At 54.5% G+C, this 26,923-nt stretch overlaps 1 protein-coding gene across 4 annotated transcripts in view; it reads left to right on the plus strand.

The window, feature by feature from the left end:
- Positions 1-24,026, plus strand: part of LOC102445932 (uncharacterized) — a 31,506-nt gene extending 7,480 nt beyond the window's left edge. For all 4 annotated transcript variants that reach the window (XM_075938191.1, XM_075938195.1, XM_075938192.1 and 1 more), the window contains 5 exons: positions 3,685-7,830; positions 10,089-12,158; positions 14,087-14,200; positions 15,900-15,985; positions 16,660-24,026. In XM_075938191.1, coding sequence (XP_075794306.1) covers positions 3,685-7,830; positions 10,089-12,158; positions 14,087-14,200; positions 15,900-15,985; positions 16,660-16,731 — 6,488 coding nt within the window. In that variant the 3' untranslated portion in view covers positions 16,732-24,026. The remainder of the gene's footprint in view (positions 1-3,684; positions 7,831-10,088; positions 12,159-14,086; positions 14,201-15,899; positions 15,986-16,659) is intronic.
- The last annotated feature ends 2,897 nt before the right edge of the window (positions 24,027-26,923 follow it).

Raw genomic sequence — 26,923 nt, forward strand, 5'->3', positions numbered from 1 at the left:
TAATGAAACCCAGCAAGGCTGAGTGTCCACTTAGTTGCACAGATTTGACAGCCGCACAGGTCCACCGACTGTAATGGGGTCACTCCTAATTAACACGGGTATAATAGCAAGAGGCAGCTGCTGTCATTCAGAATAACTACAAAGACGAGCTCTGGCATTGCACTTTTCATCCATAAATCTCAGAGAGGTTTACAGGCAAGGTCAATATCGCGACCCCCATTTTACAGATGGGGAAACTGAGGCACGGGACGCTGTAGGGGGGGAAGTAACAGGTCAAAGGGCTCCCTGTGTGGTGTCCAACACACTAGCCACATGTGGCTATTTGGCTGGTTGCGTGTGGCTAGTTTGCTATAGCAGTCGCCACTATAGTGGCTGGTTGGACCGCCAGTTGATTAATTGATTTACCAGTCTGTGTATGTTGGTGAACCAGCAGCAGGCCCTGGGGCAAGGAGCCTTCAATTAAAAGCTGCCTGTGGTTTGGGCTCCATACAAGCGCTCTTCCTCTAAAAGTATATGCCCCAAGTATGTGTGACACAAGGCTTGGCATGTGGAGAGGCTGCTGTGAGTGCCAGGAGTTCCCCGATGCGTGGACCGTGACTCCGCCCCTACTTGGCCTCTTTCCCATGAAGCCCCACCCACACTCTGCCCCAAGCCCTGCTCCTGCTTGGCTCTGGGTCCTCCTCCCCCCCGCCCCTTCCCCTTGTGGCTCACAGTTACCACTTAGTCCTCTCCTCTGCCACAGGGAGGAGTGAGCAGCCAGCGGAGTCAGGGGTGGAGGAGAGGAGTGACTCAGTGGGGGAAGGGATGGAGTGGGGCCGGGAAGAGCAGGCAGGAACCACGGGGGAAGAGCGGGAGCGGGGCCCCTTGAGGTGGAGCGCAGGGGAGGCCACGGCCCACACGTCCGTGCCCCCAAAGGCAGTGGGTCAGCGGGTGTTTGGGGAGGCTTGGTCTCCTCTGGCCTATTCTACCCAGCGCCCATGGCAACAAACCCCTCTTCGCTGGTGCTGTGCAGCTAGGAGAAGTGTGAGCAGGCAGGGAGCGCCTGGAGTCCTGTCTGAGCGGCTCTCTTCCGTCACCCGTGGGCCGTTGCCTGCCCGGCGTGAGGCCCCCACATGCGGCTGCACCTCCGTGGTGTTCTGTCCTGAACCAAACCTAGCGTGCGACGGGGTAGGACGCCTGTGCGGTTGTGGGTGGGGTCTTCCTGGGGGTCTTTTCCTGGGGCAAACCGTCGGCGCCACGGCTGAGGAGACGCCAAGTCAGTGTATTTTAGGCGTACGCCTGGAGGCTAAGAACCTCGCCAACATGGGTTTTGCTAACGCCGTAACACACCCTTGTCAAATTAGCAGTTGCAGCACTTCGTGTTCTGGAACATTCAGTGCCAGAAAGATGGCCCTGAAAATTATTTAGAGGAAAGCCAAAACTCTTCCTATCTGCGACTTCGAACAGGTGGCAGGCTCTAGCCCCCGTGTGGGCGGCCACCCAGTCGAGATGGTGGGAGTGTGATTTACCCTCCCGTGGCTCTGTTGTGGTAAAGTGGCACTGAGGCAAAACCGGAAGCCCACACTATGGAACAGGTGTCAGTGATGAGGTACCTCATCAGGACAGTGTTTCACAAACCAAGCACCCTGGCAAGTCAAGAGATGACGATTCCTAGATCCTGACACCTGATGGGACCACGTTGATCTTTTAATCTCATTTTTCATGTGGCACAGCCCAGAGAATGTGCCCACAATAATTCCTAGAGCAGAATCTTTGGGGGGAGATCTGACCTACGGGGCTGAAACGTGGCCCCTCGCGGTCAAGTTAGAAAAGGAGGAAGAGAGGAAGTGTCTCGGAAAGACGGTTTGAATTCAAGTCGAATGAAGAGATCCATCTTCTGCCGCTGCAGGTCCTACCTTCTCAGCTGGTTGGCCAAGGCTCTCTCAGGCCAACTGGCCATTTGCGCTGAACGCCTCCCAGTTGATCAGTGCTAACTAGTGTCAAAATGACGGCTCATCATTGAGTGGATGGTTTTTAGTGTGGTCCAATCAAGGCGGAATTAATCTTTGGTGGGCCACACGCCTGCCCCTGGCTTCTCCCCCACTCACCCTCAAGGCCTCAGGAGGCCATATTGAATTATCACAATTGTCCTTTCTGGCCTTGGACTCTATGAAGAAAACACAAGTATGAAAAAGCTGCCCTACCAGAGTCATCTTCAACTTTGACCCAGTGAAACGAGGAAGAAGGACCCCCTGGAGCCACGGAAGCCATCGGTAGGACCTGTTGTATTCATTTAGATGGACCAACAGCGTTAACGTCACCTCGTCACTGCTCAACGTTAAACAAGGTTCGTTAATTGGCAGAGCCTTGAGGCAGCTCAAACCCACCATTAAAATCCCTCTACGCTTTTATTAAAGATAGAGGAAAAAAGGAAAACATTTGCATTGCAAAGTGTTGCATCAGGCTTTGGAACAACATCCCTGTTTCCTTTCCCTGGCGGCTGGCGGCCATTTTAGCAGGACAAACCCCTTTGTTTGGCATCTCTACTAACTGTGGGGGAAGAGACGATGTTAGCTGAGCCAGGTGGCTGGTGTAGCTGTTGTGGAAGTGGAAGTCCGAGCTTGGTTCCCATAAGACACACCAAGAGAAACGCACACACGATGGGAGAGTGAAGAACAGCAAAATGTGCCGTCCTGCCTGTCTAAGCCAGACTCCTAGGCTATGTCTACACTACAGTCATTTCCGCAAAAACATATGCAAATGAGGCAAAGCGTGGAATATCACTGTGCCTCATTTGCATAATTAACGAGGCTCCGTTTTTGCGCAAGAGCCGTTCTTCTGGGGAAAAAAATGCAGAAGAATGGCTCTCACGCAAGAGGGGGTTTTTGCGCAAAAAGGAGCCGCGTACACGGAGCCTCGTTAATTATGCAAATGAGGCACGGCGCTATTCCATGCTTTGCCTCATTTGCACACGTGTTTGCAGAAAAGGCTATAGTGTAGACATAGCCCTAGCGAGAAGGAAAGGGGAGAGAGCTAGGAGCGAGAAGTAAGGGAAGGCAAAGGACGTGGCGGTGGGGGGAAACGAGAGACAAAATCTCACTTCCTAGGCCGTAGCTGGGATTCAGCTAGAGCGGATGGAGGTGCCTGTGTGATCCGGGTCCCTCCCTCTGGCCCGGTTTGGTCAGGACATCTCGGGGGTGCAGGATGGCGAAGGCCGCGGTGTCTCAGGAGGTGGTGGGGGCAGTAGCCAGGGTGGGGAAGCTCAGTCCCTTCTTTCAGCCATCCAGTGTCCCCAGCAGTCCCTGTGCTTTCGTCTGGATTGTCTCCCTTTGTAAGGACCCCAAGGGGGGCGAGCGGAGGACTAGCCCTTCCCCTCATGTTATCGACCACTTTGGCCTAATTCCCAAGAAAGCCGGTTTGGGTTCCAGTCTCCCGCTGCTCTGGTTTACCAGGCAGGAACGTAAGCCAGCCCTTGAGCTGTATCGGGAGACTTTTCGGTTTGGACCATTGGTTCTCGACCTTTCTACCGTTGTGGGCCACAGCCACAGCCCTCACCGTGTTACGTGGGCCATGTCCACAGAATCGATATACCGCCGGTGTGACCCTGAGGAGGTCACATGGGCCACAGCTGTGTGCTGATTGGGCAGCGGGTCGAGAACTGGTTTAAATTAATGAGGTCTTTCCTGCTTTCTTACCTTTCCCCAGGAGCACTGGGGGCGCCTACGGTGACAGAAACCAGCCCTTCGGCACTTGTCACCCTCACCCCTCCAAGGACCAATACCACGGCTGTTCAGACCACCACACCCACGTCTGTTACCACGTCCCTGAGGGAAACAACATCAGCTGTGGACAGCATTACAGAAATCCTGGTGGGCAACAGCTCCACCAGCGTGTCGAGTACTGCAACAAGCGAGAGCACAGTCCCAGTGCCTCGCACCACAGAAAGGGGAACTTCAACAGGCACTGCGACAGTGACAGTCATCACCCGTTCAACAACTAACACAATCACCACACCCCTGGAGACTACAGCCGGAAGAGGGAGCATCCCAACAGCTTCTTTTGTCGCCATGGCAAACACAACCGCAACTCAAGGGGCTGTGCCTACAGTGTCAGAAACCAGTATTTCGGCACTTGCCACCCTCACTCCTCCAAGGACCAATACCACGGCTGTTCAGACCACTACACCCACGTCTGTTACCACGTCCCTGAGGGAACCAACATCAGCTGTGGACAGCATTACAGAAATCCTGGTGGGCAACAGCTCCACGAGCGTGTCGAGTACTGCAACAAGCGAGAGCACAGTCCCAGTGCCTCGCACCACAGAAAGGGGAACTTCAACAGGCACTGCGACAGTGACAGTCATCACCCGTTCAACAACTAACACAATCACCACACCCCTGGAGACTACAGCCGGAAGAGGGAGCATCCCAACAGCTTCTCTTGTCGCCATGGCAAACACAACCGCAACTCAAGGGGCTGTGCCTACAGTGTCAGAAACCAGCCCTTCGGCACTTGTCACCCTCACCCCTCCAAAGACCAATACCACGGCTGTTCAGACCACCACACCCATGTCTGTTACCACGTCCCTGAGGGAAACAACATCAGCTGTGGACAGCATTACAGAAATCCTGGTGGGCAACAGCTCCATGAGCGTGTCGAGTAGTGCAACAAGCGAGAGCACAGTCCCAGTGCTTCGCACCACAGAAAGGGGAACTTCAACAGGCACTGCGACAGTAACAGTCATCACCCGTTCAACAACTAACACAATCACCACACCCCTGGAGACTACAGCCGGAAGAGGGAGCATCCCAACAGCTTCTTTTGTCGCCATGGCAAACACAACCGCAACTCAAGGGGCTGTGCCTACAGTGTCAGAAACCAGTCCTTCGGCACTTGCCACCCTCACCCCTCCAAGGACCAATACCACGGCTGTTCAGACCACTACACCCACGTCTGTTACCACGTCCCTGAGGGAAACAACATCAGCTGTGGACAGCATTACAGAAATCCTGGTGGGCAACAGCTCCACCAGCGTGTCGAGTACTGCAACAAGCGAGAGCACAGTCCCAGTGCCTCGCACCACAGAAAGGGGAACTTCAACAGGCACTGCGACAGTGACAGTCATCACCCGTTCAACAACTAACACAATCACCACACCCCTGGAGACTACAGCCGGAATAGGGAGCATTCCAACAGCTTCTTTTGTCGCCATGGCAAACACAACCGCAACTCAAGGGGCTGTGCCTACAGTGTCAGAAACCAGTCTTTCGGCACTTGCCACCCTCACCCCTCCAAGGACCAATACCACGGCTGTTCAGACCACCACACCCACGTCTGTTACCACGTCCCTGAGGGAAACAACATCAGCTGTGGACAGCATTACAGAAATCCTGGTGGGCAACAGCTCCACGAGCGTGTCGAGTACTGCAACAAGCGAGAGCACAGTCCCAGTGCCTCGCACCACAGAAAGGGGAACTTCAACAAGCACTGCGACAGTGACAGTCATCACCCGTTCAACAACTAACACAATCACCACACCCCTGGAGACTACAGCCGGAAGAGGGAGCATCCCAACAGCTTCTTTTGTCGCCATGGCAAACACAACCGCAACTCAAGGGGCTGTGCCTACAGTGTCAGAAACCAGCCCTTCGGCACTTGTCACCCTCACCCCTCCAAAGACCAATACCACGGCTGTTCAGACCACCACACCCACGTCTGTTACCACGTCCCTGAGGGAAACAACATCAGCTGTGGACAGCATTACAGAAATCCTGGTGGGCAACAGCTCCACGAGCGTGTCGAGTAGTGCAACAAGCGAGAGCACAGTCCCAGTGCCTCGCACCACAGAAAGGGGAACTTCAACAGGCACTGCGACAGTGACAGTCATCACCCGTTCAACAACTAACACAATCACCACACCCCTGGAGACTACAGCCGGAAGAGGGAGCATTCTAACAGCTTCTTTTGTCGCCATGGCAAACACAACCACAACTCAAGGGGCTGTGCCTACAGTGTCAGAAACCAGTCTTTCGGCACTTGCCACCCTCACCCCTCCAAGGACCAATACCACGGCTGTTCAGACCACTACACCCACGTCTGTTACCACGTCCCTGAGGGAAACAACATCAGCTGTGGACAGCATTACAGAAATCCTGGTGGGCAACAGCTCCACGAGCGTGTCGAGTACTGCAACAAGCGAGAGCACAGTCCCAGTGCTTCGCACCACAGAAAGGGGAACTTCAACAGGCACTGCGACAGTGACAGTCATCACCCGTTCAACAACTAACACAATCACCACACCCCTGGAGACTACAGCCAGAAGAGGGAGCATCCCAACAGCTTCTTTTGTCGCCATGGCAAACACAACCGCAACTCAAGGGGCTGTGCCTACAGTGTCAGAAACCAGCCCTTCGGCACTTGTCACCCTCACCCCTCCAAAGACCAATACCACGGCTGTTCAGACCACTACACCCACATCTGTTACCATGTCCCTGAGGGAAACAACATCAGCTGTGGACAGCATTACAGAAATTCTGGTGAGCAACAGCTCCACGAGCGTGTCGAGTACTGCAACAAGCGAGAGCACAGTCCCAGTGCCTCGCACCACAGAAAGGGGAACTTCAACAGGCACTGCGACAGTGACAGTCATCACCCGTTCAACAACTAACACAATCACCATACCCCTGGAGACTATAGCCGGAAGAGGGAGCATCCCAACAGCTTCTTTTGTCGCCATGGCAAACACAACCGCAACTCAAGGGGCTGTGCCTACAGTGTCAGAAACCAGCCCTTTGGCACTTGTCACCCTCACCCCTCCACGGACCAATACCACGGCTGTTCAGACCACCACACCCACGTCTGTTACCATGTCCCTGAGGGAACCAACATCAGCTGTGGACAGCATTACAGAAATCCTGGTGGGCTCTGCCCCAGCAGGGACCCTGCCAGCCCTGGGCAGGTCGGTAGCCGCAGAGTCAGCCACAGCTGCCCTGGCCGGCACCCACTCAGAAGAGACCTCTGCTGCTGCCGTGAGCGCCGGAGCGCATCCAACCATCCGCACCGCCCTGCCGGAAGAGAGAGAAACAGCAGAGACAGCCGGAGCCGTGCCGGTGACAACTCCAGGGGAGTTGACGGCAACAGCCAGCACAACTGCAGACACAACCGCAATCCCTCTTCTCCCTTCTCGCCCAGGGGAGACCACAGGAACCGCCCCTGGTACTGATCTATCCAGAGCCGCCCTTACGATTTCAACAGAGCCAGGGGCCACGGCACCCACCAATGCCAGTACAGTTGCAAAAGCAACAACAGCCGCCCCTGGGACTCGGACCTCCGCTGATGCTGCACCCGCCGCGGGTAACACCCCAGCAGCGAACAAGTCCTCAGCAATCCCTGTCGCACCAGCCTCAGCGGGCAGCGCAGCCGTCATGGGACTCCTGACAACAGTCACGACTCCCACCCCTGCCCTTGCCACCGCTGCCCCTGCCGCAGGTAACGCAGCCGACAGCAAAGCAGCAGGGACCCCTGCGCTGCCAGTAAAGACAGTCACAGCCGCCTCGCCCTCGACAGCAGCCGCAGAGACACCCCAAGGTGCCCCGGTGACCGCTAGTCTATCTGAGACTATCAGAGAAGGAGGAGCATTAACAGAGACAGCCGCTACGGTGCCTGGTGGTACCCCAAAGGAGCCCACCTCTGCACCAGCCGAGGACACCACGACCGCCAGTGCCACCCCCAGCCCAGCCGACACCGGGAGAACTGTGGCCAGTCCTACCATACGTGCCTTGCAGGGCAGCTCAGGATCAACCCCGGTCCTCACGACCTCCGCCCGGACCCTCCCCACATCTCTGAGCGCGGGTAAGCCGGTTGCTCGGGACCTCCGATAGCAGCACCACCAGGTCAACCCCCTTTGGGAAGCTGGGCTGTTCGCCGCCGAGCTCGCGTGTGTGGTGTTTGCAGCGCAGGGAGCCGCAGCGGTCCGAGGGAGCCGCACTGCGAAGCGGGGGACCCGGCCGCCCGTCTGGGTGACTGTTGCCATGTCCATGCCATCTCAGTATCCCAAATGGGGTAACCCCCCCCCCCCGTCTCCACTCCACACTGGACACAGGCGCTTGGGGGTGTCCTAAGGCTGGCAGCCAGCAGCCGTTTCTCTCGGCGTCGGGCACAGATGCTCTTTGGGGAGCGGGCCCAGCAGCCCCTGACGCAAGCACCCAGTGGTGCGCTGAGGCGTTGCGAGGCCGTTTCGATAGCGATGAGCAGACGAGGGATTGGCTGCAGGGCAGCGGGCCAGCCAGGAAGTCAGCCCCCCAAGGAAAGCAAAACAGCAGCACAATCCCTTGCTACCTGGCCCAAACCTTTACCCCTCCCCCAGCCATTGGCTCCCACCACACGGCTGGGGTGCACAGAGCTGAGGTGCGCTAGCCTCGGGGGTGCGCTGCTCAGTCTGGACGGGGTGCAGCTCCCTGGCTCCTCAGGCCCTTCCCTTGGGAGACGCCTGAGTTCTCCCCCTCTCCCCATCCAGAAGCCTCCATCTCAGGCCGGTTCTCCTGGACCCCCACGCCCTGAAATCCTCCAGCTCCTGGCCTCTCGGCTGCAGGGCCCCCGGGGCTGGGCAGCTTGCGCTGGGGCATTGTCCGCTGGCTGGCCGCAGCACTGGTGGGGAGCTATGGACGCCCAGCTTTGTGACAGCGGTGTGGGACTGGGTGTCTCTTTCTCCCTCCCCCCATCACTCACAGGTCGTGTCGTTTTTATTTGCGCAGCTTCTCCAGCGACGGAGGTGGCCGTAAATCCGGCCACCGTCATGCCAGCAGAGCAATTTCCCCTCATCTGCCCTGAAATTCTGGGTGCGCGTCCCTTACCGTGTCTGTTACACGTGAGGGAGAAGGGCCTTTTTATAGAGCTGTCCAGGCACAGGTAGCCAGAACAGCCTTGAGGATGCCACCCATAAGTCAGGCTTCGTTGTTTCTTCTGAAAACAATAGGTCGGGTCAGTCTATGGGTGGGCTGTGACTGGCTGGTGCTTTTCTCCTAAAAGGGGCTGGCTTGTGCCTAAGCCTGACTTGGATTCAGGAGACAAGCCCCCGGCACCCAGTTTTCCCCAAGGGTTGGGTGCGTCCATATCTGAGTTTCTGGGTTTTAATCAGTTCCTGGGTTGAGCCACCTGCGTTGCTGGCAACACAAGGGATCACTTTGGAGGGGGGGATTATCTGCGGCGGCGTGTGAATTCTGCAGGCCGTGCTCCGCGAGAGAATGGCACCCCTAGATGGGACCTGAAATCCTCTGCACCCCCGACGCACGGGGCTAGCTGGCCCACCAGTGGGCGTAGGGGACCCTTACAGTGTGCGATCAGCCCGTCCTCTGGCGGCTGCACTCCCTGACCCTCGCCGCCTGGTGCTGACCCAGAAAGACGTCCCCTTGCCTCAGCTTGCGGACGTGCTCCCGGTAGTCAGGCACGGCGGCTCGCTGCGCGTGTCCCAGGTACCGAGTGAGGAGAGGAAGGCCCATAAGGGCGATGTCATGGCGGAAGGTGAGGAGGACTCCGCACATTCTAGGATGGTCCTTGTAGGCGTGCCAGGGAGAGCTGAGATTTAGGGCAGTGCTGGGGGTATCGTCCCGTCCCCCCAAAACAGCTCTGAGGTGAATGGAGTCCCTCATTACAGAGAGCGGCTCCTGGCTGAGAACACGGGTGCGGCTCAACTCCTCCGAGTTCGGTGTCGCCCAGCGGTGGAAATGCCCGGACCGTGATTTCTGAGGCGGGGCCTAGGGCTGGCTCGGTGGGCGGGCGGTTCTGAGGGGTCCGGAAGGCAAAGCAGACCCAACACCTCACGACGTACGGTGGCTGTGTTAGCTCCTGGAATGTTCCGGAGCCTGCCCAGAGGACACCGATGAGTGGGATGGCTGGGGCATGGCCGCCCCGAATGCCGGGGGCTGGGGAGGGGGCATAGCCTGGAGCCCACCACAGAGGCAGCGAGGTGGCTGGGTGATTGGGGGCTGTCCAGGGACCGTCCTGAGGCTGGGGGAGCGCGTGGGCTGCCGTGCTCAGCGCAGAGCGGGCCGTTGCGGTCACGGGTGGTAGCGCGCGAGCCTGCGCCATTGACTGTTCCCGTCTCTTTCCAGCGTCGTGGATCATAGGAAATGACACCGCCGCTCCAGCCATTTCCCCCACGGACCCTGCCACCCTGGCGCCAAGCCAGAGCCCAGCTCTGCTGCCCACCCCGACAGCAGCGAAGGCCACTGGAGTAGCCGCTGTTTCTAGCCGCAGTCTGACCACAGCCCCCGAAGCCACCCCCGCTGCAACAGAGACCAGACCGGCAGCCCTCATGCCGTCTGAAACCAGTGCAGCGAGCGGCACAGCAACAGGCGGGAGACTTCCAACGCCCTCCCTCCCGCCGTCTGGAACTGCTGCTGGTGCGGTCACCACTCCAGGCACAGAGACTACACCGAGGACCACGCTCCCGAGGGGAAACACAACCAGACCAACAGCCGATCCCACTCCCGGAGCCATGACAAGCACAGCCTCTCCTTTCTCTACAGCAGCTGTATCTAGGACTACGGCAGCAGGGACAAGCACCACCGTGCAGGATACACCCCCACCGGCTGTTACTACACCTGAAGCAAAATCCACCCCAAATGATGTTGCAGCTCTACTGATCACCAGCTTGGCAGCAGAGTCCACCATCACCCTATCCGCTGAAACCACAAAGACAGCAACCACACCCCCAGCCACCAACACTGTCCTTACACTAGCTGACACAATATCCATGGCAACTCCAAACAACATAGGAGAAACAACCCCCACAGCTCCCACAACCATTGTACCCCTGGAGACAACAGCCGAAAGAGGGAGCATCCCAACAGCTTCTCTTGTCGCCATGACAAACACAACCGCAACTCAAGGGGCTGTGCCTACGGTGACAGAAACCAGCCCTTCGGCACTTGCCACCCTCACCCCTCCAAGGACCAATACCACGGCTGTTCAGACCACTACACCCACGTCTGTTACCACGTCCCTGAGGGAAACAACATCAACCGCGGACAGCATTACTGAAATCCTGGTGGGCAACAGCTCCACGAGCGTGTCGAGTACTGCAACAAGCGAGAGCACGGTCCCAGTGCTTCGCACCACAGAAATGGGAACTTCAACAGGCACTGCGACAGTGATAGTTGTCACCTGTTCAACAACTAACACCATCACCACACCCCTGGAGACAACAGCCGAAAGAGGGAGCATCCCAACAGCTTCTCTTGTCACAACAGCAAACACAACCGCAACTCAAGGGGCTGTGCCAACAGTGTCAGAAACCAGTCCTTCGGCACTTGCCACCCTCACCCCTCCAAGAACCAATACCACGGCTGTTCAGACCACCACACCCATGTCTGTTACCACGTCCCTGAGGGAAACAACATCAGCTGTGGACAGCATTACAGAAATCCTTGTGGGCAGCAGTTCCACGAGCATGTCGAGTACTGCAACAAGCGAGAGCACAGTCCCAGTGCCTCGCACCACAGAAAGGGGAACTTCAACAGGCACTGCGACAGTGACAGTCATCACCCGTTCAACAACTAACACAATCACCACACCCCTGGAGACTACAGCCGGAAGAGGGAGCATCCCAACAGCTTCTTTTGTCGCCATGGCAAACACAACCGCAACTCAAGGGGCTGTGCCTACAGTGTCAGAAACCAGCCCTTCGGCACTTGTCACCCTCACCCCTCCAAAGACCAATACCACGGCTGTTCAGACCACCACTCCCATGTCTGTTACCACGTCCCTGAGGGAAACAACATCAGCTGTGGACAGCATTACAGAAATCCTGGTGGGCAACAGCTCCACGAGCGTGTCGAGTACTGCAACAAGCGAGAGCACCACAGAAAGGGGAACTTCAACAGGCACTGGGACAGTGATAGTCGTCACCTGTTTAACAACTAACACAATCACCACACCCCTGGAGACTACAGCCGGAAGAGGGAGCATCCCAACAGCTTCTCTTGTCACCATGGCAAACACAACCGCAACTCAAGGGGCTGTGCCTACGGTGACAGAAACCATACCCACCATCATCAACACTACTGCAGCAGTCCATAATATCACTGTCTCCACTAGAAGCACGATGGTTAATCTCCCTGCTACAGGTAGCTCCAATAGGACAACACCGACCACTGAGGTTACCACACCACCAGCAACAAGTAAGCGCTATAGCTTCTGCGGGTGTAAGAGAAGTCTCATGCGCAGATGCATGACCAGCTGTCTAGGGGAGGGATGGAGCATGAAGGCAGGCCGGGCCCGAGTTGGGAGGGAGCCAGAATTGAAGTCGACAGTTTGAATACCGGGATGGCAGGGTTTCAGTGTCACTGTAACGTGATGTGGCGGGGTGTGCGGCACATGCAGCCTGTCTCCTGCCGGCACAGGAAAGGGCCTTCGACATGGAATCGCTGTGTAAATATTCCCCTTTATTCCTGCGGATGAAATTCACCCTTGGCTAGAAGGGCCGTCACTGGGCCTGGGTGCCACTGAAGGCTTTTCAATAATCCAGGGGTGGCCAATCTAAACCTGAGAAGGAGCCAGAATTGACCAATGCACGTTGCCAAAGAGCCACAGTTCTCTGTCACCAGCCCTGATCATCTCTCCACCACCACTCCCAGCACATCCCGCCCACGGGCAGCCTCACCGGTCAGTGCCTCCTCCTTTTCCTCCTGCCCACTGGGATCAGCTTTGTCTCAGTGGGAGACACGGGAGGGGGAAGTAGGGGTGTGCCAGGCTCAGTGGAGGGGGTAGGAAGTGGCAGGATGGAGAGGGACAGCACCTAGGACAGAGCTGGGGGTTGAACAGTGAGCACTCTCCGGCCCAGTGGGGATTCGGCACCTGTAGCTCCAGCCCTCGATTTGGTACCTTTGCAAGGAGCCGCATATTAACTTCAGGTTGGCCACCCCTGCAATAGTCTTAACGTGGTCTTTCTGCCGCTCAGAAGTCCTGTGCTAGTCCGGTACTAGTCAGTTTCACCCTCCAGGCCTGGGCCCACAGCACTGAGGTGACTTGGTGCCGCTGGCGTGGAGAGAGGTACAGAAGGGAGAGTTTGCAGGGACGTGTGATTTCCAAAAAGCCGGCGTGCTGCCAAAGCAAACAAAGCGTCTGCAATGGCCCCCTCCAGGGCCTTGTGGCGAGGATTTCGGCAAACCCAAATGAGGAAATACTGTGCTGTGGATAAGTGGTTCTCTGCCAAGCGGGATACTAAACCCTAGCCGCATGGGGGGATTATTTCAGAGAGGCAAGGGAGGCATCTGGGAATTAACTTTATGTTCTGAAAAAATCAGCATTGCACAAGCACCAGGGAAAAAAGACCCCCCTCCCATAGTACAGAGCAAGGTGGATTTAGATAAATCATGGGGACACCGTGTCTCTGTACAGACTTTTGTCAATGTCAATGACTTTTATCATTTGATTGCTAGTATGGTTTGAGGGACGGAAGGTGTATGTAAGAGCCCTCCCCCCCGGTCAGCAGGAGGGGTTGAACGTTGAACTCCCTCCCCACACCCACACCAGAGCACATAAAGGGATGACTCTATTAGCTGGCAACAGGAGTAGGTTGTTATCCTCAAGGTGAGCCAGTCACTAGAAGGGGCCGCGACATGGCTATATTTCAGCGATAGTTTTTTTTTTATTACATTCCAGCACAGATTCTATAACCCTCAACAGCACCTTTTCTATGGGGGTGTCCACACATGAAAGTGACTATAGAAAAAGCCAGGGTGTACGTGTAAAGCAGATGAATCATTCCTGATTCATTCCCTGTGTGGATGCTCTTATTCCAGAACATTCCCAAATAACTGAATCGGCTTGCAAAGCAGGCGTCCTTTTTCTGGAGCGAGCGTGCCCACACATGCAGGGAAGCAGGAAAAACTCCCCAAGTAGACAAGCTCTGTTGCGGAGAAGGGAACTCACGTAGGGCGCGGGGGTGTCAGATGCAGAGGAAGAACTGAGGATCCTGCCCCAGAGACAGGATGTAGGGAAGGAGTAAAATGTTGCTTGACTTTTCCGAGCTGAGTTCCCTGTAGTGGTCAGGACAGGACCTGCACATCTCTGAGGCCGGCGCTGACGGTTCTTTTCTTTTAAACAGCCACGGGATCCTTTGCTAGGCCTAACTCCACTGCCCTGACTCGGGTCCCAGATGTCCCGACAGAAGAGCAGAAGACAGCGCCCCCTACTTGCCACCCTCCGGCTGCCAATGCAAGTAAGGGCAGTTACAGGTTGGGGCAGATCTTCCCGCTGGCTTGAGCGGCCGGGCTGTGTGCTGGAGACTGAGGGAAAGGATTGGTCTAGCCACGCCTTGGGGGGTGGAGGGGTCTGAGCTGTCGCTCGGGGAGAGCTGGCAGCGAGCGTTTGCACCCCCAGCCAGCCAGACCTTCTGCGGGAGCCCCTCCCCCCAGATCAGCTGGGCCCTCAATTCAGAGAACTCGTCTCTTGCCTCCTGTGTGCAAGAGGGGTCTCTAACTGGGGTCTCCAGGGATTCGCTGCACCTGGTGAAGGGCCGTGGACCAGGGCTCACGTGGAACATCCAGTTTGCCGTTCTGGCCCATCTTTGGGGAGCCGGAAGGGTGTGCTGGTCCAAGGTCCGGTCCGGGAGTACCCACAGTCCTCCCCCACTGCCATGGCCGGGATAGACCGTGTGATGTCAATGGAGTTTCACATGAACATGAAGAACATGGTATCACCCAGGGTGGTGTGTTTGCCCCACACTTTGTACAGCGTGAGCCAAGGGAGGCGGCTGCTTTGCTGCTTCTGTTTATACTGCTCCTGTGCCTGTCTGGCTTTTGTATTGGAAGTGATGGGCGTTGGCTTGATCCTGGTATTCCACGTATTTGCTTCTGAGAGATATGAACAAGCCTTGCCCATCTATTGTGGAAGCTTTTCTTCACTCAGCGCACAGTCAACCTGTGGAACTCCTTGCCAGAGGATGTGGTGAAGGCTAGGACTTTAACAGGGTTCAAAAAAAGAGCTAGATACATTCATGGAGGACAGGTCCACCAATAGCTATTTGCCAGGATGGGTAGGAATGGTGTCCCCAGCCTCTGTTTGCCAGAGGCTGGGAATGGGTGACAGGAGAGGAATCACCTGGCATTGGCCATTATCAGCAGACAGGACACTGGGCTAGATAGACCTTTGGTCTGACCTAGTCTGGCTGTTCTTACGGTGGCTGGTCAAGTGAACGGGAGCAGCTGACGGACAATGGACTTTGGGTGACACACCCTGTGAATCGAGGGCAGAATGGGCTTGTGGAGTAGATATGGGTATGTCTACGCTACCCCCCTAGTTCGAACTAGGGGGGTAATGTATGCATACCGAACTTGCTAATGAAGCCCGGGATTTGAATTTCCCGGGCTTCATTAGCATAAAGCCGGCTCCGCCATTTTTAAAAGCCGGCTTGTTCGAACCCCATGCCGCGCGGCTACACGCGGCACGGGCTAGATAGTTCGAACTATGTAGCCATTCCGATCTATCTGTACGCCTCCTGGCATGGGCCAGCTGCAGGCATCTCATTGCAGTGTAGACGTGCCCTGAGTCTCTCTGCGCCTCAGTTCCCCACCTGTACAATGATCTTGTCTATTTAGATTTGGAGCCATCTCTTTCTCGTCCTGTAGGTCTGTACAGCTCCTAGCACAAGGGCCTCTGATCTTGGCAGGGTCCCGAGATGCTACTGGAATAGGAATTGTTGGTCACGAGGGTTCCCTGTACGGTGGGTGCTTGTGCAGCTGCTCAGGAGATTCCAGTGCCACCCAGTGGGTTCGCAGAGCACCCATTGCTAGGGTTTGTGTGCGTACCGGTAGTGCACATCCGCACCGGCCTCGGTGCATATAAAATTTATTCCGCACGTGGATGGAAAAGATTAGCAGGAACATTGTTGGGACGCTAATCCTTTGCTCTGTTCCTAGCCGGTGGTCACCTCTTCCTGTCGCTGGGCCTGACCACGCACCTGAACCTCAGTGAGCCCAGCGTGCAGCGCCTGGTTGTGGCGAAGGTGAGGGGTGTGAAAACGAGCCGGTATAACCGAGCGTGTCCGCGCCGCCCACCTAGGGCTTTGCCGCTACCCGCAAAGATTGAGCAGCTGGGGCTGGAGAGCCACCGGCAGGGAAAGGAGGCTGCTTGTGGTCCAGGGGAGGAGTCAGGGTTCCTGGGGGCCTGAGCCATTGCAAGTGGGGAGGGCCCATGCCCCGCCTCTTCCACCTTTGGTCCCGCCCCCATTCTCCTGTAGCCACGCCCACAGCCCCACCTCTCTCTGCCCCCACCCTTGTTCCACCCAGGGTCCCTCCACTGCAGCCCCTTCTGCTCCCCTTCGCCCAAGACCACAGAAGCAAAGGAGGGAGGGAGGGCTCCTCCAGTGGGGGTCTGGGTGCTGGCGCTTCCCCCCACGTGTCTGTGGGAGACTCAGGTCGGGCACTGGGACTTTTCCCCCCCAGGTCTCCTGCTGGAGAGAGGGTTGGGCACAGGGGCGTCACCTGAGGATGGGTGGGGATGCTGAGGGTCCTCTACCTGGGAGGGGTCAGAGCTGGGGGGGTTCCCCACTGCCCCCTGGCTTCTTCCAGGGGCAGGGTTGGGGTCCGGCTCTGGATCAGTGTAGAAGGCCCCCCAGCGGCACTGGTTTAACACCAGCCTCACGCGGTGTGGGTTTCAGCCCGGTGCTTTTCCCCGCAGCTCGACCAAGTGCTGAAAATGAAGTTCCCCTGCGGATTCACCGTCCAATGGAAAGGAGAGGCAGAAGCATGAGGACCGATTCTGCTGGCCCCCCGGAAACGGGCCGCTTGGGGGCCACTGTGAGCGGGATGAGAGCCGTACGACGAGCGGGGACCTCGCGGCTGCTGTTCTGTGCTCGCTGACTCCGGAGGGGAAACCCCGCCGGGAGGAGAAATCGCTTTTGTGCATGCAGAAATCTACGCCAGGCTTGCTTTGCCATGGCCCTCCTGGACTCTGCGTCTCAAAGGCCGGTCCCCTTCGGATGCCCTTTGAAGGTCCCCGTGCGGATGGAGAATGTCCGGCCTGCGCATTTCCCTGCTCTGCCCTCTCTTCCGGCATGACAGGAGCAGAGGATGCGAATGGCAAGCTCTCAGGAGTGGGGACTGTCTCTTACTGGGACTGTGCACGCTGTTTCTCAGTCACCACTAGGCTGTGCTGTTGTTTAATCCATACTATTGGGGTGTTGGGGGGGGGGGACAGCAAATGCTTGTGCTGGTGGTTGCTTTATTGCTGGAGGTCCAAGGGCGTGTGGATCCTGCGTGCCCAGTATACATGGAATTGTTTTTTCTATGTCGTATTGATGTTTGGGGCAGTATTGATCCGGGACCCCGAGTAGTGGCAGGGGACCGTTTCCCCATCAGGGACCAGAGAGGCTAAGCTCGAGGACAGGCCCCTGCCCCGCTGCCCGCACCTTCATTCTCTGGAATCAGTTCTCGGCTGTAAGATCTGGGCAGGTGTTTTCATGCTCCCAACCCGCCCCTGGATGGTTCCTGGTTCGTTTCCAGAACGAGTCTTTATCTGGCAGGTGCTGGGTGGATGGGCCTGGAGACAGAAGTGTTCTGTCCAGGAGGGAGTCGGTGGGAGCTTTCCCACCCCATCCCATCTCCTTCCACTCTGGAATGGAGAGAAAGGTCTTTGCACGGTGCACTGGGTGCAAAGCACCACAGACGGCTTGAGTCAGACTTCAGCAGGCCTAGGGCGGACCCTCCAGAGAAGGGTTGAATTTCATCCCTCTGTCCTTAGCCTCTGTCAAGGCTGTTCCCCACTCTGGCATGGCAAATGCAGAAGTGGGGGCCCACAAGAGCACCCCAAAAACTTGTCTCTACAGGCTTTGGTACAAAAACATCCCACCAAATCCTAATACCCGGATTTTGGGAGATCCGCTGGCACCACCCAAGTAATTCCAAGAATACCAGGGAAGAGGTCACTTGGGAAACCTCTTCACTGCCCCAATCTCCGTTTTGCTTGGAGTTGAGAAAAACCAGAGGGAATTCGCAGACAACAATGGACTCTGCCTTTATAGCGAGGCACTGAGTCAAAGGACACAACAAGCAACCAATTCCGGTTAATTAGAAAAAAGAAACAAACGTTTATTATCAAAACAAAACAATCGTTGCAAGCATAGTAAAGGGTTTTCTCTTGAAATAACCACATCTTAACAGCATCTGTTATTTCGAAATAGCGCCATAATGCGATTATGCAAATGAAGTGTGGAATATTTAAATCCCGGCTTCATTTGCAATTTCGAATCTCTTCATTTGCATCCCTCTCTCGAAAGAGGGTGCACGTGTAGACATACCCTTACAAAGAAAGACCAAACACTTAACCAGCTCAGACATAGTTCCAAATTCCCAAACCTGGAAAACAACAAAACCTGATGGACTAGCTAAACTTTCTCCTACTTACACATTGTAAGAAGTCCGTTCTTGGAGAGAGGAGTGTCTTCCATCTCCCTTAATACCTGGAAGAAACTGCTCTGCTTTTCAGACAAAGAAGGGAAAGATAAAGAAACTTTGTCCTAGTTTGAAATTCCTACCTGCATTTTTATTGGCTGACCAGATACCTGGCTAGGGACAGAGTTAACCCCTTAGTCACCAGGTGCTGATCAGCACTCTGATTATGACAGCCTCTCTGTCCTCTTCCTGGAACCTGTCCTTGCAAAGATCAAGAGAGGGGAAATGAACAAAAGAAACATCTCAAACTTGTTCCTCCTTGGCAGCCAATACTGAGCCATCCTGGCGGGGCCGGGGAGTGCCACTCCAGCTATGTGCTTGCCGTTAGCAGCAACGCCTGTACCATAAACCTTATGCCTGCTTCATTTAACTAGCAAATGTTTGTCCTTGATGAGAGCTACTCAGTCCAGCCATGCCCAGAGCTGGCTGTCAGATGAGCCCCACAGCCCACCCTTCACTCACACCCCTGCTCAGCCATTTTTCCTCTTTTTTTACCCGAACTTTGCATTTTTCCTTGCAGTTGCTGCCTGAGAGCTGCCGCCCCTCTGCTTAGCAGCACAAGCTGCAGTGAGCACATCACTGCGGCTGTGTCAATATGGGGAAAGTTTGGCGATGGAAGTGCTGTCTGCATGCAAAAGTGGCCAAAAGGAAAACCGGTCTAGCTGGTTTTTATGCTTCCCATTGTCGACATTTCATGACCACATGGCTAGCACCCTGTCGATCGACAGAGAAAAGCATTGTGGGTAAGTATCCCACAGTGCAGTGTGGTGGGATGACAGAGCTGATCCCTGTGCTTCTTGGGATGCCCTCGTAGCTCTGGAGGCTCTCGGTGCTGAAGAACGTCAAAGCAGCAGCCGTCTCTCCAGCCTCCCCCTGCAGCAGCAGCCTCACTGCAGCTGTGTTCCTAGCAGGGCAGAACAAGAGTATTCCAGTGATTTTCTCTTTCTTTGTTCCCCAAAAGGAGCAGTTTGCTCAGCTGTCAGACACTTCCCGGAGCTTTGAAAGGGGAGGGGCACCTGCCTTCAGGGCAGCAGAGATCACAAAACACTGAGCAGAGCCATTGGGGCAGGCATGGTGGGATCCTGGTGGAAGCCAGTTCTCTGAACAAAACAAACAGCAAGAGTCCACACTGGCTCTTTGTGGACAATAATGGGTGGGGGATAGACAAAAGTCTGTCACAGAGGTAGAAGTTTTTTGTCACCCAAACTGGGTGTTTCTCCTGACAAAAGTCACATTAAAGTGTAAATGTGCCATGTTTTGTCACCAAAAGACGGTTTTTGGTGACAAAATGTGCCAGGGTAGACCAGCCCTGAGGTACTCTGCATTGGCGCCCCATTAACTGCAGGGACCATGTTAGTTCTTTGTCCTGTTACAACCCTCCTTGATACTGGCCCTGGCTCCTGGGACTCTGACGGAAGTGATGGAAACCCAGTTCTATAGGACCCTTAGCTGGATTTTTCCAGTCCCAGCTGAGCAGTTTGTCCTACTCCCCGAGGCAAACGAAACTAGTAATTCATTAATGGGCGAACCAGCCAGAGACAATCAAGCGGAAACAATGACTAATTACAACTTTTTTTAATACACTCCTATTGTTTTTAAAGCTCCAGCAAAGCAGAATTTGGGGGGATTTCAAGTCCAAATCAAATAATAAATTGTATTTGTTATCGAACCCCTTGGCTAGAGCCATGTTCAGAGTGGAGATAAGGCCAACAGTGTTGACTGTGAGTGTAATTGACCCCTGAAACAATTTCCCACGCATGGCAGTGGATTCTACATCACTGGCAGTTTTGAAATCACAGCGGGATATTTCTGGGAAAACGCCTCTCCAGAAGTTATCCGGGGGACATTCTCTGGCTGGTGTTAAGCAGGTCAGACTAGCTGATCACAAAGGTCCCACTGTTGGCTTTGGAATCTAGAAATGGTCAGTTACGCTCAGGCAGAATGACGGGGCCTCAAAGAGGACAGAAATGACCCCAAAAATATACATTGCACAGGGGCGCAGGCCTAGAACTGTTGACTAGTTTCTTGATCTCAAAGAATCCCAAACTAGGGAATGACACAGCGACCATTTTCACATAATTTGTGTGGGTAAATCTCTCTAACCAGTTAATCATTGTATTTGTTATGTTCTTTGCCATTAACCACAAGCAGGTTTGGACTTATCTCCCTTCATGGGTCTCTACTCCCACTCAACTACTGTTCTTTGTTATCTTTATTAGTTGGGTTAATACATTTAACACCCCCCCCCCACCATTCTGTGCAAAAGGGGGTGTGATCGGACCCCCTGCCACTGTAGGAATGGAGTGCTCAGGGATGCATGCTTGTATGCCTCCACTGATACGCTGAACTTCCAGTGCTGAGCTGAAGAATTCACCTTTTTCTTTTGCGGAGGGAGGGGAACCCCAACAAGCAGCTATCCTAACTTGCAGACTGATTGGGCTAGAATAAAAACTCACCGAGGTCTTGACCAGATCCCGATCCCAGAAGCATGAATGTTATCTATAAGTAGGGATTTACAAGACTGGAACTTAGAGGTCTATACAATCATGACTGATGTGGAGAAAGTAAATAGGGAAAAGTTACTAGTTCCCATAACACAAGAACTAGGGCTCATGCAATGAAATTAATAGGTGGCAGGTTTAAAACAAACACAAGGACGTATTTAGTCACACAATGCATAGACAACCTGTGGAACTCCTTGCTAGAGGATGTTGTTCAGACCAGGACTTTAACTGGGTTCAAAAAAGAACTAGATCCATTCATGGAGGTTAGTTCTATCAATGGCTATTAGCCAGGGTGGCTAGGAATGGCGTCCCTAACCTCTGTTTGTCAGGGGCTGGGAATGGGCGACAGGGGAAGGATCAATGGATGATTTGCTGTTCTGTTCATTCCCTCTGGGACATCTGGTATTGGCCGCTGCCAGAAGATGGATACTGGGCTAGATGGAACTTTGGCTGTTCTTCTATTCTTATCTGAAGTTAACAAATCTCAGTTATTCATGCCTTGCACTGACCTGAAATCAGCCCTAAGAAGGTGTGAGGGGTAGCTGGTAGCTCAGTGTGGAGCAGGCAGGATGTATTACACAATAGCAGGGGTGTATGTGTCTGTGTCCGTCCAGCTCTTGGTCTCTCCCCTTGGCTGGTTTGCCTTTCCCTGTCTGTGTGCTGTTGGCCCAGGCACTATAATGACATATGGCCCCTGCAGGCATATGAGCCCTGACCTGCTGTTTGTCCCAGGTGGGATCACGCTGCTGGTGTTTCCCAGCAAGAACCTGCTCAACACAGTGCAGTTAAACTAGCAGCAGCCACACCCATCCCAGTGACACCCCTGCCCAAGGACGCCCACTGGCCTTCGGTCACGAGCGCCTGTCATGAGACAGGCGCTGGAGCACAGGTTTCCAGCTGGGACAATGCACCTGCAGCTCTCCCTGTTGACACCTGCCAGAGAGGTTCTCTCATGTTGCATTATATGCTCCACTTCCTAACCGTTTCCCTTGTGGATCCCTTCTAGCGCCCCCCTTCCCTCCCCCGGCTGTGCAGAGGTCTGTCTGCTCTCATGGTCCTGGGGGCCACCGGAAAGGTCTCTGAAGACCAGCGGTGGTCCTTCCATCGGCCACAGTCCGACAACCACTGATAGACCACCTTGCACACCGGGATGCTGGGAACCACGTGGGTGGCTGGCGGGATAAAAGGGCTGATGCAAGGAGATGTTACTGGGTTTCTTTTCCAACCACCGAGCCAAGGGAGTAAAGCATTTGGTTCTGCTGCTCTCCCAAGGTCTGCTGTATGTAGACAGGGCTGGCCCTAGACTAGCTGCCAGCAACTGGCGCCCTAGGTGAACCATGCAATGAGCGCCCCCCCCCCCCCCACACACACACACAACCCCAAGGACAGATATAGGCTGAGGTTTTTGGTTCTGGGGCTGGGGATGGAGTTCTGTGGCTGGGGACAGGGAAGAGGGAACAGGGTGCCAGTGGGGGGAGAGAGTCCCCTGCACCCGCCTCCTCCCAGGAGTTGTCCCCCCCCCAGAGGGAAGCTGGCACACGCCTTTCCCGGGGCACTTTGCAATTGCCCTTGTTGAACTCCGTCCATTCAGTCATGTGGGACTCTATCCAGTTGCCACTCCCTTTACACCGTCCCCTCCCATCTCTTTGGCTCACAGCACCCTCCCTGGGGGCCGGGGACCTCCCGCCTGGGAAGGCGGTGGCTGGGTGTCTGCGTTCTCGTCCTTTGGGTGCAGCCCAACCTACGGCGAGACCCGCCAGTTTGCCTAGAATCCTGAGCAGCAGAGCAGAAATCAAAAGTGTATTTGGGAGAAGAGTCAGCGGCGAAGGCAGACGAGTCACACAGACAGCACAGATGCAGCCTCCGGCTTCACATGTCCACGTCCGCTAAATTCCCTTTTCTGTCACAAGTTATCCATTGCCTCTGGACAGTTTTCCTAGCCCAGCCCGGGCCTAGAGGGCATCCGCTGTTTCACAGATCCACGTAGATGCTGGCCCTCACTTTCTGGTTCAACCTGGGTACAATTGACAGACCCAAGCCTGATTTTTTCCCCTGTTGTCATGGGTGACTCACTTATTCAGAGCAGGGAGAAGTCTCTCCTGTGACATTATTGGAGGTTTGATGGGAACATGCAGAACATGGTTGCACCCACTGTTGGGTGTTTTCCCCAAATTTTGTGCAAGGTGGGACAAGGGAGGTGTCTAATGATAGCTGAGGCTGTGCTGGTTCTGTTTATACTATTGATGTGCACATGTGACTTTTGTATTCAAAGCTATAGGTAGTGGCTCTGTGCTGGTTTCGTCTCAGATATCAGCAGACCTCGCCCACCTGGTGTGGAAGGGCGGCTGGGTGAGGGACTTGAAGTACTTGACTGACAATGCACCTCAAGTGGTGACAATCCACGTCTGAGGAATTTCACTATAAACCTGCAGGCAAGCCATGGACGCTAGGGAGTGAGTCAAGCAGTGACAGCTGACTTGCTCAAGTGACAAACTCCATTTTGGGAGGTACTTTCATTCCGTGAGAATAATGGGATTCCCTCCACACAGGCAAGGGCATCAAAAGGTCCCTAGAGGTTCCTCCATTGGTCTTCACTCCAGCTCATCACTTCAGGGGCGTCTTTGCTAGGAACTTAGCTCGGAAGGACCAATGGTCCATCCGAACAGAGGCTGTATCCAGAGATTTATAAAACAGCAGTTTACTCCATCACTGCTACAAGTCTGCACCAGGAGCTTTGCAATCGGCGTGTGTAATTTAATTTCTTTAATCATTTTCCTCTCAACCTTTTCTTTTATTAATAAACCTTTAGATTTTAGAGTCTAAAGGAGTGGCACAGCAGGCTCCTCTGGGTAAGATCTGAGGTACAGATTGACCTGGGACTGTGGCTGGTCTTTTGGGATTAGAGGAACCTGTTTGGATTTGCTCAGATGAGTTTTCATCACCTCTCAGCTGAATAGGTGCGGGGCGGGTTGTGGCACGGGAAGCTGGAGCAGCCAAGGGGATTGCTTGTGTGACCTCTTGCTGGCCAGTGTGGCAAACCAAAGTGCTCTGTGTGAGGGGCTTGGTGCATTAAAGAGGAGGATCCCCAGTCGTGGGCTGTAAGTAGCCTGGTTTCTAAGCAATTTGCCCTGATTTGACTTGCTCAGCGGTGCTGCCAGAACCCGTCATATTACAGTTTTCTGGTTTTCCAAGAGTCACGTTTTCTTTTCCATTTCAGATTGTTTCTCTGTGTCCCCATTAACTTTAATGGGTCCCCATTGTCTCTCCCTGGCTAGACAATGGATGGTAAACAGCCGCTCCCTACCTGCTGGCTTCCTTGCCCTTGTTGTGAGGCCAGGCAGCAGTTACAATTACACACATGTGCACGCACCCCCCCCACACACACCATGCTGCAGTTATAGTAACACACCCATCCACCCCATGCTGTAGTTACAATAATACACACAGAAACCATGCTGTAGTTACAATAACACACCCACCCCATGCTGTAGTTACAATAACACACACAGAAACCATGCTGTAGTTACAATAACACACCCACCCATGCTGTAGTTACAATAACACACACAGAAATCATGCTGTAGTTACAATAACACTTCCATCCCAAGCTGTAGATACAATAACACACGCACACACACTTCCATGCTGTAGTTACAATAACATACACCATGCTGTGGATACAATAACACCCCCATGCTGTAGTTACAATAACACACCCACCCCATGCTGTAGTTATAATAACACACACAGAAACCATGCTGTAGTTACAACAACACACCCATCCCTTGCTGTAGATACAACACACTCACACACACTTCCATGCTGTAGTTACAATAACATACACACATACACCATGCTGTAGATGCAATAACACACCCCTCCATGCTGTAGTTACAATTAAACATCGTGTGTGCGCACACACACACATACACTGTACAGATCTCCAAACACCCCCTCAAAATCAGATCAGTGCAAGCTTTCGTAACAGATGTCACTTGACATATATTTATACACAACAACACTGTACGCAACCAGTTGAGTGAGTTGTTTATTCTTTTGCGTTCAGAGCCACAGTTCCCTCCTCAGGGTCTCTGGACCCAGGCTGTTTCAAGAGGGCTCCTTTGAACCCTTCTCACCCGGGGCAGCACAGAGCTGGCTACGCTGGAGCACGGAGACAATTGGCTCTCTGAGCATCCAGCGAATTCGGGGCCCCTCTCTGCCGTGAGGCTCTCTGCTATCCGAAAGTTCCCAGCGTGGGGCCTCTCCTACGGTGACGTGACCTAACCCTTAGGCTCTGCCTCCGCCTTGGAACGCTGCCCAGAAATGAACCCTCCCCCACACCATCCCACTGGACTGATTTCCAGGGCTGCTGACTCCATAGCTTTGGATCCCAGGTCATGGAAAAGGTCCAAGCCCCGTCTAACGAAACCCAACCTGCCTCACAAAGGCCGGGAAAGATTCCAAGGGCTGGCTCTGGAGCTGCTCTCATGCTGCGAACTGCAGCCAGCATGTGCCGGTGGTCGCTCGGGGCGCTGGGCAGAGGGGGCGATGGCTTGGGGGCCCAGCAGTCCTGGTGGCGATCAGGGTCCTGCTACGTGCAGCTTCCCACACAGCCATGGGACAGGAGCCACTGGCTAGTCACAAAACGGGGCCTTCGCCCAGCGGTCGCCTGGCAACATTGGCTGGTGTCCTGCTCCGAACACGGGCCCATCCCCAGAGCTCCTGTCACAACCCGGAGCAGCGGGGGTCAGAGGCCAGGAAGAGAGCAAAAGCAAGAGAGCCCCTATTTGGTCACAGGGACCCTTGGGGCAGGAACCTACAGCCGGTCCTGAGCAGTGACTCATTCAGTATCCGAGGGAAGGGGAGCACAGAGGCTGCTATCTCTTGTATGTGCCCTCAACTTGGCTACGTCTACACTGGCAGCTTCTTGCACAAGAACTGTTTTGCAGAAGAGTTCTCATAGACTCATAGACTCTAAGGTCAGAAGGGACCATTATGATCATCTAGTCTGATCCCCTGCACAGTGCAGGCCACAGAATCTCACCCACCCCTCCTAGAATAATCCTCTCACCTATATCTCAGATATTGAAGCCTTCAAATACTTTGAAGACCCCAAGATGCAGAGAATCCTCCAGCTGTGATCTGTGCCCCATGCTACAGAGGAAGGCAAAAAACCTCCAGGGCCTCTGCCAATCTACCCTGGAGGAAAATTCCTTCCCGACCCCAAATATGGCGATCAGCTAAACCCTGAGCATGTGGGCAAGACTCACCAGCCAGACACCCAGAAAGTTCTCTATAGTAACTCCTATCATCCCTCCATTGACCTATTTACCACTGATAGTGAATGGTCAATTAGTTACCAAGATCATGTTATCTCATCAAACCATCCCCTTCATAGCCCACCAGAGGGGTAAGGGTTGCTCTACACTATGCGGTGTGGTCGGCTGCAGTAGTTTCTGCCCGGTGTGATGCGATTCAGCTGACTTAACCCCCAGTGTGGACCCCGCTGGGTTGACAGCTTGAGCGTCCCATCGACCTAGCTCCTGCCTTTCAGACCAGACGGGTTTCCTACAGCGACAGAACCACGCCCCCTTCCGATGCTGTCGTGTCTACACTGTGGCACTGCCGAGATGCTGCTGCTGTGGGGTTTCTGCTCTACGCAGACTCTAAGATGAAAGTGGTTTCCGAGAATGCAGTTCCTCTTTAGTATACTATTGCCCTGGTCTACACTAGGACCTTAGTCTGAAATACTGCCCCCCCCCTCCAAATTCAAATTAGTAAGCGGTGCGTCCGCACTACCAAGCCCGCTATTCCAGAATAACGGGCTGTGGAATTCAAACTGGCTACGTCTACACTGGCCCCTTTTCCGGAAGGGGCATGTTAATTTCAGCTATCGTAATAGGGAAATGCGTGGGGGATTTAAATATCCCCCGCGGCATTTAAATAAAAATGTCTGCCGCTTTTTTCCGGCTTTTAGAAAAGCCGGAA

The sequence above is a fragment of the Pelodiscus sinensis genome, chromosome 10, assembly GCF_049634645.1.
Source record: "Pelodiscus sinensis isolate JC-2024 chromosome 10, ASM4963464v1, whole genome shotgun sequence".
NCBI lineage: Eukaryota > Metazoa > Chordata > Testudines > Trionychidae > Pelodiscus > Pelodiscus sinensis.